At 40.0% G+C, this 15,419-nt stretch overlaps 1 protein-coding gene across 1 annotated transcript in view; it reads right to left on the bottom strand.

Annotated features, from left to right (window-relative positions):
* The window catches only part of ARHGEF38 (Rho guanine nucleotide exchange factor 38), a 124,657-nt gene extending 119,502 nt beyond the window's left edge, over positions 1-5,155 (bottom strand). The window contains exon 1 of the mRNA XM_036094764.2: positions 4,918-5,155. Within this exon, the coding sequence (XP_035950657.2) occupies positions 4,918-5,113 (196 nt within the window). The 5' untranslated portion in view covers positions 5,114-5,155. The remainder of the gene's footprint in view (positions 1-4,917) is intronic.
* Between the last annotated feature and the right edge of the window lie 10,264 nt (positions 5,156-15,419).

The following is a 15,419-nucleotide window of genomic DNA, read 5'->3' as shown; positions in this document are numbered from 1 at the left end:
AAGAAAGAAAAGAAAAGACCACGGACCTATTATGAATTGGAGATGTGGATTTGACTTGTGTTATCAGCAACAGTAATGACATTTTACCCATCAGCTCTCACTCTTTCACCTGATACTTGACAAGAAAGAATGTACATAGGCCAAAAAATTAACCAGGGGTTTAGTATGGCCATATAGAATAAAAGTACTGGCCCACTGTCTTAATCAGTTTGGGCTGCTACAACAAATATACCATAGATTGGATGGCTTAAACAACAAACATTTATTTTCTCTTAGTTCTGGAGGCTGGGAAGTCCAAGTTTAAGGCAGATCCAGTGTCTGATAAGGGCCCGTTTCCTAGCTGACAGATGACTGTCTTTTCAGACCCTCACATGACAGAGAACAGAGAGAGGGAGCGAGGTCTCTCATGCTTGTTCTTATAAGGTACTAATCCCATTCAGCAGGGTTTTACCCTCATGACCTGATTATCTCCCCAAAACCCACCTCCAAATAACATCCCATTGAGGATTAGGCTTCAACATGTAAATTTGGAGGGGACATAAACATTCATCCCGTATCACCCACACTGAGGCCTGTAATATCAGTCATATCAATCAGGTAGGATTTTCAGAAAAGGCTGCTGAATGTTAATCAATAAGCATTTTATAAAAAGTTTTAATCATTACAGAAATATGTCTCAAGTACACATACACAACTATATTTACATACTGTATATAGATTAGATAATCTGCATACATACAGAAACACTTGTACATAACTTTTAAATTAGGCATATTTCAAATGTATAGTTCACACATATAATCATACACAAAATCATTTCCCAAAGAAAAGAGTTTTAATATATCAGCCAGTAAGTTTCCCCTGCCTTGATCACTCTCCGTGATTCCCCAGTAAAATGGCAATGAGGAGCTGAGCTGGCTGGGAAGGTAAGGTGATGCAGCTCTTGTGATGAATGGAAGAAGAGGAATGAGCTGAAGTAGGGTCTGCTGTGCTCTAAAATGTAGAGTCAGGAATGAAATAGGCTTCCACTGAGAATTATTTGTTATCTAGGCAACACTGTACATTTTCATCCCTAATATGTTTATTTCTTTTTTTACCGAAGAATCATCTTTATTAATGGAGACATGTATCCTCACATTCAAAGATACAAGGGCTATTAATTCAGGCTCCGAGGCCTTTCCTCACACTGATTCCCTACCTGGACCAGCTCGTTCAAGTCATTCATTCTATTTGAAAGATACTGAATGCTTATGGTGTGCTGGGCATGATTCTAAGTGTAGAGATGGAACAGTTACCAAGACAGATAGGGTCTCTTTCATGGAGTGGGGGATGAGAGATGGGAGGACAAGTGGGAGTCAATAATAGGCAATAAACAAGGAAACAAACTACCTAATTTCAGACAGAGATCAGTATGATGAAGAAGTTAAAACATGCTTCTCTCCCCATTCTGCTTTTCTCCCGGTGCCCACCTTATCGACTCTTGACAATGTTTTCCAACAACCTCCCCCGCCCAATCCTGAATAGACCATTTCCTCCTTTTATGGACTCATTGATCCCACCTGTATTCTTTCATGCCACTTTATTGCATTTGTTTACTTGTCTTATCTTTCCAAATGAGTTTAAGCCCCTTTGGAGTAAAGGTCAGACTTTTTTTTTTTAATGATTTTGTAGTTGTAATCCCTGGCATATATTCTGGTTTTGCTCACCACATAACATACCCAATAAATGCCAATTAACTGAACAAATCTGTTGAAGGAATATGGGAGCTATTAAGAGTAGGCTAGCAAAGGACTATTATTGCAAAACTTGAGGCTTAATGACTATGTTGTGATCACAACCTTCTACAAAGATTTTATGATACTCTCATTAGAACCATGTTATTTTTTAAAAGATTTATTTATTTGAGAGAGAGAGAGCACACACGTGCTCTCGAGTGAGGGTGGGGGTCCAGAAGGAGAGAATCTTTCAAGCAGACTCCCTGTTGAGTGAGACTCCAACGTGGGGCTTGATCTCATGACCCAGAGACCATGAGCTGAGCCAAAACCAAGAGTTGGAGACTTAACTGACTGAGCCACCCAGGTGCCCCCAGAACCATGTTCTATTGTTTAATCTAGTAGCTCTTACCCAGTGTGCCATTTTTAAAGAAATTACAATTTAAGATTCACACTACTAGAGTGATGTCAGCCAGAAAGTGAACTGAACAAATAGACTGTGTAGTATGAGTTAAGAGGTGAACCCAGGGGCACCAAAGAAAAGTCAGATTTCCCAGAACCCAGAGAATTTTCTCGAAGAGACAGAGCAGTGAACCATATTACTCAAATAACAACAGCACTGAAGGACTCTGGCTAAATAATCTAAGGCCTCTTTTTTTTTTTTTTTTTTTTTTAAGATTTTATTTATTTATTTGACAGAGAGAGACACAGCGAGAAAGGGAACACAAGCAGGGGGAGTGGGAGAGGGAGAAGCAGGCTTCCCACTGAGCAGGGAGCCCGATGCGGGGCTCGATCCCAGGACCCCCGGATCATGACCTGAGCCAAAGGCAGACACTTAACGACTGAGCCACCCAGGAGCCCCAAAGGCCTCTTTCCAGCGTTGAAAATCTCCTTGTGACCTCACAGTAGCTTTAGGCCATCCATCGGAGGGCTCTAACCAGCTCAGCTCTTTATTCAATGCCTCCCAGGGAACTACCAGTTCCAAGATAAGCAGAGGAAAAACTCTCAGCATTGTAATAATAATAAAAAAAAAACTTCTTAAGGTGATTTAGGATCCATCTGCATGATAATGGATATAATGCAGACCAGAGTGCAAACCCAAAAGAACTGATTGCTTTGAATGTTAATGAGAAAATGTTTTCTATTGATGCCAAAGCAGTTACAGAAGAATCTTACGAAAAGCTCTATTAGGCATTAATATCAGACTTGGATTTTACTAAGAGTTACGTCTGAAAAGTGTTACTTATCAGGGGCCAACCTATCTTACAGCTCTGATGTGTTCCTCTCCACTCCCTGATGATTTGTCTCCTACACAAACAATTCTAGGAACATGGGTTGTTAACTCCTGAGTCGTCTTCTAGCTTCAAAGGCAGGATCCAACAAGGCACAGGGAAACCACAAACCTAGTGGAGTACATAAGCAGCCTGAGGTCTTCTGCAAAGTAACCAACAAACATCTGCCGTCTTTTGTGGTCACCGATGTATTTTTTTTTTTTTTTTTTTTACTAAGTTTAGGAACTGAATTTCCATTTTTTATTTGCTAATGGAAAATCTGGACCAAAAAGTTGCTGAATTAGTGAATCTCAGACAGAATAAACATGTTATTAGAGATAAAGCCATGGGCTTTGTTTATGTGGTCTCTTCATCAAAAGACAGAAAAAGAGTTGAAATAGATTGGTAAATTAGTAAATTTGATTAATAGAATAAAGTCTTATTCTAATTCTATCATTATTGTTCCCATTATTCCTAAAATAAAAAAAATAACTATTGTTGAGCACATCCCATATTTCAGCCAATATGCCAGGTGTTTCATGTAATTATCTGATTTCATTCTCCCAGCAACACTATGTGGTAAGTATCATTGTCCCACTTTCATAGATAGGGAAACTGAGGCTCAGAAATTAGAAGTAATTTGCTCAAAATCTTATAGGTCATAAGTTGAAGAGCCAGGATTGCAAGACAAACGTGTATGACTTTAAAATTTGCATTCTTGCCAACATATCCATTGCCTTGAGAAAAGTTAATTTCAAAGATCGAACAATACCTCTCTCCCAGTTTTTAGAAAAGTCCTTTAAGGATTAAGACTTGACTGCATTTTAACCCTGAGCCATCAGGATTTTTTTAAAGCGTGAATTCACAGTAGTTATCTTTAAAGATTTCATTTAAATGCATTTAATTTATTTAATTAATTTGTATAACTAAGTCTGAGCATTTTTTTTTTTTTTTTTTTAGGGAAGAGATCTACTAAGTACAAATGTGTTCTATTGGTATCTCTAGCCTCATCATAATCTGTCAGTCCAGAATGACAGCTCGTGGTGGGATTATAAGAGCTCAAACTCACAGTGTGCTCAAAGCGGGAGAGACAGGTTCTGGGGATCACATAACAGGTGCCACAGTGGACACTTAAAACATTGCACAGTCAACATCAAAATGAAGTTTACTCGAACAAATGACCTTCAAGAGAAAGGGAGGGACAAGAGAGGTTGGATGGGAAGGGCTAGACATTTGGGGCCTTAAACTGACGTTTTATAATAACTGGTGTATGTCAAACTCTCTTATGACCATCACAAAATAAATTGAAGTCATTTCCTCAAAAGTCATTCAATCTAAGCATGCTAAACATCTCTTACCATATTTGGATGCCATTCGATTCACTCTAAAGGAATGAACACCTATGTGATTTTCAACAAATCCTATTATACCAACCCAATGACTGACATTCCTCGTTTTTCACAGACATGATTGCAGTTTCATGCCCCTATTTAAGATAACCACAATTACTTGGATAGATCTCGTGGTGTGACATCCCACACCTATCTATTGAGAGAAACTATCTATTGTCGGTTTCTAAATCATTTGCTTTCTAGAGCCTTCCACTTCTTAAATGGGCTGCAGGAGGGAGAAGGAAGGGAGGAAGACTGCAGAAAAAATATTACCCTCACCAGGAAAAAAGTATATTCAGAATAATTCAGAATTGGTTCATTAACTATTGAAACACATAATAAATTTTTTTCCTGTAATTTATGTGACATTTACTTTCATTTTCTTATTTTTAAAAAATTTCCGGTTTGCCTTATTTCCCTCCTTCCAGAGAAGATAATATTCGAATTTTCTCCTTTGCCTGAAGTCATTTCTTTGCAAATGGAAGAGTAGGAGAACGGAGCTGGCTGTGCAATAACCTAGGACAAATGATCTGTGTTGGTTACCTTGTAGTTTCTGGTTGTATTCGGTCCTGTCAGACTGGCTCCTCCTCAAGGTACCAGAGTGGTCCCCAGAAACACTGCTGTCAACCACCGTGTCGGTCTTCCTTCTCTCCAGCATATAGAGCCTGGGCCGCAAGAAGGTCAGATTCTTTTTCTTGGTGCCCATGTTCTCTTTCCCAGTGGCTTCTCTGCACTCCATCTGAGGCAAAGGCAAGCTTTGGAGACTTGTAAGTAATGGCTATTCGCTGCAGTGCCTCAGGGTCAGAGTTGAAGCCACCAGAGTGACGAGTTTAACTGCCCCCTTCTTACTAAACGGCTTCGCTCCGGGGTTACCTGGCTGTGACTGCCACCTGTACGGAGTCCCAGAGCTCCACCCCTATGAGGTCATTCTTTTTTATACCTAGAATCCAACAGGGGAAGCTGCCACCTGTTACCTGAGAGACCTGCAGCACAGAGCTAGGCAAAGCAGGGACTGCGCTGTCACATGCTACCGGAGCAAACAGAAATCTCATTGTGTGCAGCCGCGAGGCTGGGGGTTGGGGGAAAAGGGAAGAACAGGGTGGGGCAGGCCAGAAGGGCAGCGCTCCGGAGTGTAACCTGCGGCTTGTGGGTTTAATGTGTGCCTATGGGCGTGGACAGATGCACTGGGACACACTGCGTTGTGGTCTGCTCGCTGGAGGCACACAGGGGCTTGCGTGGGGCTTTTAGCTAGAGTCACCCACGTGTGACCCGCAGAGTTAGTGTGGGGTGGTTAGAATTTACATCAGCATCACAACAGTGGGTACAGAATCATTTTTAAGGATTACCTGTGTGCACTCAAAAGTCATGCTTCCGATGAACATTCTCAAATTATTTACCAACAATGTATTTGCCAAACGTTGCTCCACATTCTCAAGGAAACAAGCGTTCGAATTTGAGAGGCATCTGGCCACAGGCACAAGAGGAAGAGGAAATGTCCACAGAAGCCTGGAGTCTTTTGATGTCTCCTGTCCATGCGTGACCCTTGCCTGAAATTCACCCTTTCATGGTCCCAACCCTGTTCTTCTCTGTTCTGCTGCTTAGGAAAATAAGCACGGTGACATCAGGGTGTGATTTCTGTAAGATCTTTTCCCTTTTCCCTTTTCATAGATGGAGTGCCAGGAAATGGCAGCTCACCTTGGGAGAAGAAGGGAAGGAAAAATGTTTGAAACTGAAGAGAGACGTGTGGAAAGTGGAAAGGACAGGGGCAGGGATTGGGAGGGTGGAAGGCAAATACTGATGGGCCTTTCATTAATTTTTTTGAAGTTGTTTTTCCTTGGAGTTACTGAGATTTCTCAAGGGGGAAATTTGCAGAAGCTCTGGGAATGTGCTGAGTGTTTTGTCTGCCCTCGTTAAAGAAAAGAGAGACTCTAAGAGGAAAGTAAATTCTCTTTTATTGTAAAGGTACAGCCAAAATTCAGCTTCGCGCTGCCCCTTCTAAACCGTAGCGAAATCTTGTTAGACAAGGTTTATAAATGAGGAAAAAAAGACAAAAACCATTTTCCAATCCAAGATGTGTGGGCTGAATATAACTTGCATAATTACCTTAAAAGATAAATGACAAACCTTCATCCACTGTAGAGACATCTATATATAGCTTGGCATATTGAATGGTTTTTATTTAATATAATTGATAGTCTTTTTTTTAACAAGCACTCCCAAGCACATTCAATAAATCCTTTAAAAGGCACACTCACTACTAAGATGTAAAATGAGCTTTCTTGATTCCTGTTAAAAAGTCTCACTTGTATTCTAATATTATATGTACATATATGTATATAACATGTTTGCATGTGTTCACCTGGGAGCTATCAGAGATATGCTATTTAGGTGTAGTACTATTGCAAACGTGGACCATTAAAACCACAGAACTTATGGGAAATATGAGGTTAAGGACACAGCACTCCAAAACTTTGTCAGTGACCCACAAAAAAACCAGATGGAAAACTATAAAAAATGGTCGCACGGTTTTACATGTGATACATGGTTAAGAAATACATAAATAGTATAATAAATATGGCACTTGATATTGAAACAGAACTGAAGGATACCTGTGGAAGTGGGCTGTAGAAGGGTCACAGTTTATGGGTCAGGAAAGAAGCCATATGCAAAATCAGATGGAAATGGATACCAGCAGATGCGCATGAGTGTGGCTCACAGCCCAGGCAGTGAACCGAGGTCACTGGTGGTTTTGAGGAGTGTACATGTGTGCAATTTTTGTACTCCTTTGTGGCTCAAGGCATCTGGATACAGTTTTCTGCATTCACCTAATGTTTTAAGTGGTTGAAATTACACACCAGCAAATGTGAAATTATGTTATGCCCAAACAGTTCCCTAATGTATCAATCTTGTTGGAACTAATTTGTGTTTTCGTAACAAGCATTATAGCAGAACTGACTGTACTAGCTTTATTGTATTTTTAAATTTTATCAATTGAGAAGGTACATAATATTGCTATTATGGATCCAGTAGTAAATACATATTTTGTTTTTTTAATGAAAGTTTCCATGTTAACTTTAAAAATAATACTGCCTTTTAATCAATCCACAAATGAGGTGGACATTGTGAGTTGCTTTAATATTCATCCTAGCACATTCTACCCCCACGACATTCCTTGCCAACAGAACACATTTTTTGTTCAAGGCAGAATTAGGCTTGGCCAATCATAATGATAATTGTGTTCCCTATTTTTCCAGGCTCTCTTGCTGCCAGGGGTGGCCATGTATTCCCAGGCCTGGCAAATGAGACCTCAGGGGCCGTCTGCTAGAACGGAGGGCAGTGTGTTGGTTCTGAGGAAGTTTTGCTTCTCGGGGCTGTTGTCACAGCCGCCTTCAATCCTCCCCTTTCGTCTAAACTTGCTCTCAGGGGGCAGTTGCAACCACCCTGTGTCCATGAGAAAAGACCAAAAGAACTATGAGCTTTGATACCATTGAGCTACTGAACCAATCCTTGCAGCTAACTACCTGTAGACTTCTTGTTATGATAGTAACATAAACCTCTCTTCCTAAAATCATTCTTAGTTGGGTTTTTGTTGGGAATACATTTCTAATGGATTCGACAGACATACGGTGCTTGGTTATATGTATATAGATTCATAGTTCTCTTGCTTATCTCTTTGCATTTTTTACCTACATGTTTAGAATCTCAAACATAAAACATGACTTAGTTTTTCTGGCACTGAGAGAAGACAGGTTAGAGAGATTTTGAGTGTTTCATCACTGGAGCATTTTGCTAGAACATGAGTGAGACTAGAGGACAAGGACCCTGACTTGTCTGAGTTTTATACTTTTATACTTAGGGAAGAGGGAAGGCAGAGGGAAGAAACTATTTCAATGCAAGGATTTTATATTATGTAAATAAATAAAATGTTGATATTAAGACATTTAAATTAATTTTTTTTAATTATTATTATTTGTGGGGGAGGGGTAGAGGGAGAGGGAGTGAGAGAATCTTAAGCAGGCTCCATGCCAAGCGCCAAGGCTGACACAAGGCCCAATCCCACGACCACAAGATCATGACCTGAGCTGAAATCAAGAGTCAGACGCTTAACCGACTGAACCACCCAGGCGCCCTATGGCATTTAGATTAATTTTATTGGAAGTAAAGAGCAAGTAGTTCCTGGTTCATTATTTTAAAAAGCACTGGAGAGTGAATTCAAGACTCAGTTTTAGTTTTGGCTATGACATAAATCAGCTTGATGTTACAAGTGACATAATCTCTCCAGGTCCCAATTTCTTTATCTATAAAATGTAAGGATGAGTTAGCCATTCGAGCTATTCACTAAATATTTTCAGTTTTCCATTTGGACACATGGAAGTATTGCACTGCCTTGCACCCTTATAATTTAAGTGTGGCCATGTAACTTGCTTTGGACAAAGAAACTGATTAAAAGTGATATACGTCACTTGTGGGAAAGTGCTAAGAACCAGTGTGTGACTGGCTCTAGCTCTCTTTCCCTCATTCATGATGACTGACAAGATTCCAGGTGGTGACAACTCTATCAGGATGAGTCCTGGGATGAGGATCAGAGCACAGCCCCCAACCATCCCATAATGGTTGTCTAGTTTGAGCATGAAAGAATTCTTTGAGGCTTTAAGCCACTGAGGTCTGAGGTTTTTTAAAAAATTACTTCAGCATAACCTAGACAATCCTTATTGCTGTAGGGTGTAGATTAAATGATACATACATCTTGTTCAGGTCCAGCATTATGTGATTTCTGGATTCTAATCCCAGGGCGCTATCAGATTGGAAGAGTCCCAATTCCAAAACAGAAATAATATCTCTTGAATAATGTCATGAATAAACTGGACTGGAGGAAGGAAAGGAATTTATTATAAGTTAGGAATTCATTGTAGGAGTCCAGGTGAGCGATGCTTGGACTAGGGTAGTGGTGGCAGAGATGGAGAAAAATTGATGAATTCAAATACATTTTAAAAGTTGAACTGACAGAATTTGTATGTGGTTTGATTGAGGTAGATGAATAAAAAGAGGAATGAAGGTAAATTCCGGGTTTTAAGATTAAATACCTGGGAAGATATTGGTGCCGTGTGCTACAATAGGAAGAAAAAAAAGACAAAAGGAAAGGTAAATTGGGTGGGTTGTCAAGAACTCCATTTAAGATGCATTAAGGTTAAAATACCTGTGAAATATTCATAGGAAATGTCAGGTAGCCTTTGGATTTATAAATTTGGAGTCACTATTTAGATTTTAGATTAAAAAAAACTGGTCATCAGAATATACATACCTTTTTTTAAGATTTTATTTATTTATTTGAGAGAGAGAGAGCAAGAGAAGGGGGGAGAGGCAGAGGGAGAAGCAGACTCCCTGTTGAGCAGGGAGCCCCACGTGGGGCTCGATCCCAGGACCCTGAGATCACGACCTGAGCTGAAGGCAGACACTTAACAGATTGAGCCACCCAAGTGCCCCTGAATATACATACTATTTAAAGTCGGGGATGGATGAGACCATTTAGAAAGAAAATATATCCAGAAAAGTAGGACCAAAGTCAAGCCCTGAAAAACAGTAAGTCTAGAGGTGGGGCTGGAGGAAAACCCAGCACAGAAGGCAGCAGAGAGCAGTTGCTGAGGTGGGAGAAACGTGGGAGAATGTGGCATCACAGGGCTGGAGGCAGCTTTTTCTAAAATTCAAGAATGGTCAGTCTGCTGAAAAGCTAGACAAAAGGAAAATGGAAAATAATTCTTTTAATCTGGCACAAAGTTGGTCATTTATGAACTTTTCAGAAGGAGTTTCAGTAAAGTGGAGGAGGTAGAGCCAAAATGAAAGGAAGTATTGAATCATGTGAGAATGACACTTTTTAAAAAATTTTTTAAAAAGATTTATTTGTTTATTTGAGGGGGGAGGGGCAGAGGGAGAGAATCTTCAAGCAGACTCCCCGCTGAGCGAAGAGCGCTCAGGTTCCATCTCCCGACCCTGAGATCATGACCTGAGCCAAAACCAAGATTCAGACCCTTAACCGACTGAGCCATCCAGGCGCCCCAGAATGACACTTCTGAGAAAGTGTGCTATGATGTATTGTTACTAAGCAATCACTATATGTAAGGATTATACCTTGGCAAAATAGTGATGAAGGTGGACCCATATCCATGTGTTATAGGTCCCGAAACAGGTTCAGAGAAGTTAAGGGATTTTCCCCAGATCACATGACTAGAAAGTGAAGGAGTAAGGATAGATTCAGGCTCTCACCTAGCAACGCCTACGGTCTCGGCCCCTCTGCTCTATCCAAAGCGCTGGGCAAACTGCCTCATATGCAGCAAGCACACCCAAATGCGCGTTTCTTTTGTCTGTTCAAAGAACAGTTCCCTATCACCTGTCTTTTTTTGAGGGGGGCAGTGAATCTGAGTGATCTGAAATTTTATCAACATCTTAAGTGATTTGTGCGTACAGTCCAGCTCAGAGAATTCCTGCAAGTGTGCTCTTTGTCTCCAGTGTCTCTCTACTCCAATTCATCTTGCCCAGCGCCTCTTGAATTTCCTTCCTAAACTGTAAATCAGATCGTGTCATTCTTCAGATTAAAAAGCATGATGCATTGTTTCCCACCTCATGTCGAAGGAAATCCAGATATTCTGTAGGCCTCAATCAGACTGTCCAGTTTTATTTCCAATTACTTGCTGTTTTAGTTATTGATTGCTGAATAACAAATCACCTCGGACAACTTAGTTGCTTAGAGCAATGATTATCATTGTGGTAGCTCTCACAGTTCCTGTGGCTCAGAAATTCGGGAAGGGCTCAGTGAAGCAGTTTGGACTCAGGTCTCTCATGCGGTTGGAGGTCGATGTTGGCTAAAGCTGAGATGGTGGGCAGATAAAACAGCTGCAGGGTGACCAGGCATCTGTCTCTTTTCATATGCTGTCACGGCCTCTTTGGTTGCTCCACAGCATGGCGGCCTCAGGGAAGTCAGACTGCTGACATCATGGCTCAGGGCTACAGAGGCGAGTATCTCAAGGGAACCAGGCAGAAACCATAGCCTCTTTTATGACCAATCCTATGAAGTCACATAGCATCACTTCCACCAGAGTTTCAAAGCCTACCCAGATTAAAGGGAAAAGGAACATTGACCCCACCTTTCCCATGGGAGGAGTATCAAAGTGACGTTGTAGGAAGAGCTTACAGGATGGGAGAAATTGTTGTGGCTATCTATGGAAAATGCGGTGTGACCCATATACCCATTACATACTCCATATTCTATTCTCTTTTAGGATTGTTTTTGTTCAAGCTGTTTCTTTTACTTGGAATAGTGCTCCCCATCCTGTGAAATCTTACTCATCCTTCAAGACCCAGCTTAAATGTTCCCTCCTCTGAGACACTTCCCTTCTGTCCCTGAGAACAATCATTCCCACCCTCCTCTGAGACCACAGAGCGGCATACCGCTATCCTAGCAGAGGGAGCTCTGTAGATTCTGTGACTCGTTAGAATATGAACTCTTCAAGCTATTTGCCTTTGAAACCCTCATGACTAGCAATATGAAATCAATAAATGTTTGTTGTTGTGGGGGTCAGACATAGCAGGTTAAGGTCTTGTGCAGCCTACTAATTTATGGGGAGAAGCTGAGCTGCATACAACCTGAAGTATTCTCTTTCCTCTCTCTCTGATTCGTATCTCCTTTCCTGGGAAAGGAGGATATAGATCTGGTAACAAAAGAGAAAATCAGAGAATATTAATTCCTCAAAGATGAGATCATTAATGCATGTGTGAGATGACCATAAAGCCAGCTTTGAGAGCTCCCTATTCAACTGCAAATTGTTCATCATGGCCCTGCTATCTTGTAGCTGTGTTTTTATATTCGCTGCTCTGCTTCCTGAAAGCGACAATTTCTGTTAATGCACTGACCAAGCAGCAGCATAATAATCCTGTCAGCAAACAATGGATGGGAGCTGAGGTTTGAAAGGAGGTAAACCTTCTAGTGTTTTTATCCTCTTGACTGAAGTAATTTTAGCAATGACATATGATCATATTTGGGCCTTTGTCTCAGCTGTAATGAATCATCCACTGCAGGATTTTCAAGGTTATCAGGGGTGGGGGTGGGGGTTTATCTTGGGAAGGGGAAGAATCTTGGTAAGTGCATCGAATAGCCTGACTATGATCAAAACAAGCTACATAAGCAAGCAAAGGTGCCACTGGAATCTTTGAAAACTATCTATTTAATGATGCTGGTATCTAAGTTGGAAAATTGGATTCAATTTCTAATAGTTCACCATCTTCCAGAACTCATTTAATAGTTATTCCAGCAGAACAGCAACTTGGGTCAAACAATTGATACAGGAGATGAACTATTCTTATATCCCAGGGAGAACCCAGAAGACTTTTTAAATTGCCCTCTCTCTCCAGTTTCTCCCATCTCTACTACCCCAAATTTAGACCTCAGTGAAGTTAACTGGCTTCTAAGTAGGAGATAGAACTCTAAGTACTTTTCATTTTAGTTGTAAGCAGCCAGCTTCCTATTTCTTGTATTATACTTATGAATAATTCAGAAACATTTATTGAAAAATAAAATCTTAATATTATGGTTGAATATTTAAATTCACACATCATTGGATCATATTTTATATGCAAGACTATATGCTGCAGACTCCCAATACATGGCCACTAAATGATCCTAGAGGCTCGGTGAAAAGAAATGATCCTTTGTTCTTCTACCTCCAAAGCATTCTTCTCTCATTTCACTTCGTTTTCTTTTGTGCCAAAATCGTTCTGTCATAAGAGCTCAGTATGTTGGCTGCAAGTAGATGTTTGCGCTTTTTTAGTCTGGAGGTAGAAGCACTAGTTGTAGATGCCTCGCAGAAAGGGCGTGTCTTTAATGAGTGCCACAAGGACTCGTGGGAATCACTTAAGTAAGAACCATTTTCTATGGATTGAATGACTTTGAAAAGCACGTTGGCCACTCAACTAATCATAGACATCAGCCTTGTTAATTCTGAGATTTCTCTATAAATCTTCTGATTTCTCTCTTGGCATTCAGCCTCTCTGATGTTGTTTTTTTCACCTTTCAAGTGTGAGATTCAGATTGGGCTCAGCATTTTGTAGATCTGTATTACTACTCCTTCTGAGAATATTATTAAATTCAAAATTATAGTATCCATAGCAACCATAACTAGGTCAGTTTGCACTCAGAGTAACAAATAACACGGAGAATCTATATCCTTTTCCAACCATCCTCTGTGCCTGCAAAACTTTGTTAGGCTGCTGAAAGTAAGTGGCTTTGCAGGAAAACCACTGGTGCTTGCTTCCTGGTAGCACCTGGAAGAGGTATTTTCATATTTATTTGTTATCCACACTTAGAAAACTTCATGCAAATTGGACAATGTGTATATGATTTTACTTTATACAAACAACATGAATATTGGAATAATGGTTTTTAGCAGTGAAGCTTTACTTATTTCTTTTAAAATATTGTGAATAATGACTAATAAAAATAAACTCAAAGAATTCTTGTAAAAAGAATTGGAGTAACATGGAGATGTCTCCTTTCTACTTTGGTTATAGCTAATATTTTCCCCCAAAGCAGCTGTTTTCCTATTAAACCAAGAAATATTCATTGTTCCTTCCTACTTATTGGTTAAATATTTTTCTCTAGCAGCATATATAACATGATATGGTTTTTATTAGAGCATTATATTTATATACATATAATTTCACAATTAGAAAAAATTTGGACAGATATATATATCGACAGTGGTTCTGGAGGGGAGCAGAGGGGAATTTTCCCTTTTTACTCTAAGCTTTTTGTATTGGACATTCTTAAACAATCTACCAGTTACTAAGTTCTTTATTAGTATGTATAATAGTATAATTATTAGTATATCTATCGTATATCTATAGTATTAGTTGACAGATTTCTCCTTCAAGTCACCCAGTCAAAATGCTGTCTCCTCCTCAAATCAGTAAGTAGAAAACAGCATTAATAATAACTACCATTGGGGCGCCTGGGTGGCTTGGTCGGTTGAGCAACCAACTCTTGATTTCAGCTCAGGTCATAATCTTAGGGTTGTGAGATTGAGCCCCGTGTTGGGCTCCACGCTCAGCGGGGAATCTGCTTGAGATTGTCTCTTTCCCTCTGCCCCTCCCTGCTCTTTCTCTCTCTTTAAAATAATAAATAAATAAATATGAATAAATAAACAAATAAATAAATAACTACCATTCATAGAACATCTACTATGCACATGCACATGACATTCGAAAACTGTAGCTCATGCAATCCTCAGAACAATCCTATGAGGCAAATATTATCATTCTTGTTATTCAGATGCAGAACTAAGACTGAAAGAAGTTAAACAACTTCACTCTAGATCAGCTGGTGGAGGGCAGAAAAGAGATGGTGGTCCAGGTGTCAGACTCTCAAACCTGTGGCTTTCCCATCCAAGCACATTTTCTGCATAAATGAGTAGTCCCTGCCTTCTCTACAGTTTCTGAGTGGGTGCTCCCAAAGAAAATACTGCCTGCTTGTCAGAGCCAGTGAATGTTGAATTAGATTTCCAGCCTTAACCTCTGTATTTCCCATTTTAGGAAACCGCGATCCATAAAGCTTACGTGACTGCAAAAGCTCATCCCGTTGGTTAGTTGCAAACCCAGAACTAGAGCCACTGGCTGCCTAAACTTTCTCCCCACTTAATACAACATGTTGTTATTGCAGACACAATCTTCCCCCTAATTCACTGTGGCAAGCTCACTCTGTGGGCATTCTTTGCATAGACATTTCTCTCCTTCTTTCCTTATGGCAATGAGATGTGGATTAGGAGTGACCCACAGCACCTGGAGACAAATTAAGGACAAATATGGCATTTGATTTTAAATGTATTAAATTCTGCCCCAATATTAGTACAAACAATGTGTTAAAAAATGTGCAGACTCTTTTGGAGTGGGATTATAAGGCTGGAAATCCAGAATTGTAAAAAAAAAAATAAAAAAAAAAAGGTTTTAGAATATGAGCAGGTTGAGAAAATAGAAGGAGATTTTAGCAGGCAATAATAAGA

This window comes from Halichoerus grypus, chromosome 3 (genome assembly GCF_964656455.1).
Source record: "Halichoerus grypus chromosome 3, mHalGry1.hap1.1, whole genome shotgun sequence".
In the NCBI taxonomy this organism is placed as follows: Eukaryota; Metazoa; Chordata; class Mammalia; order Carnivora; family Phocidae; genus Halichoerus; species Halichoerus grypus.
This window is presented reverse-complemented; position numbering and strand designations above follow the sequence as displayed.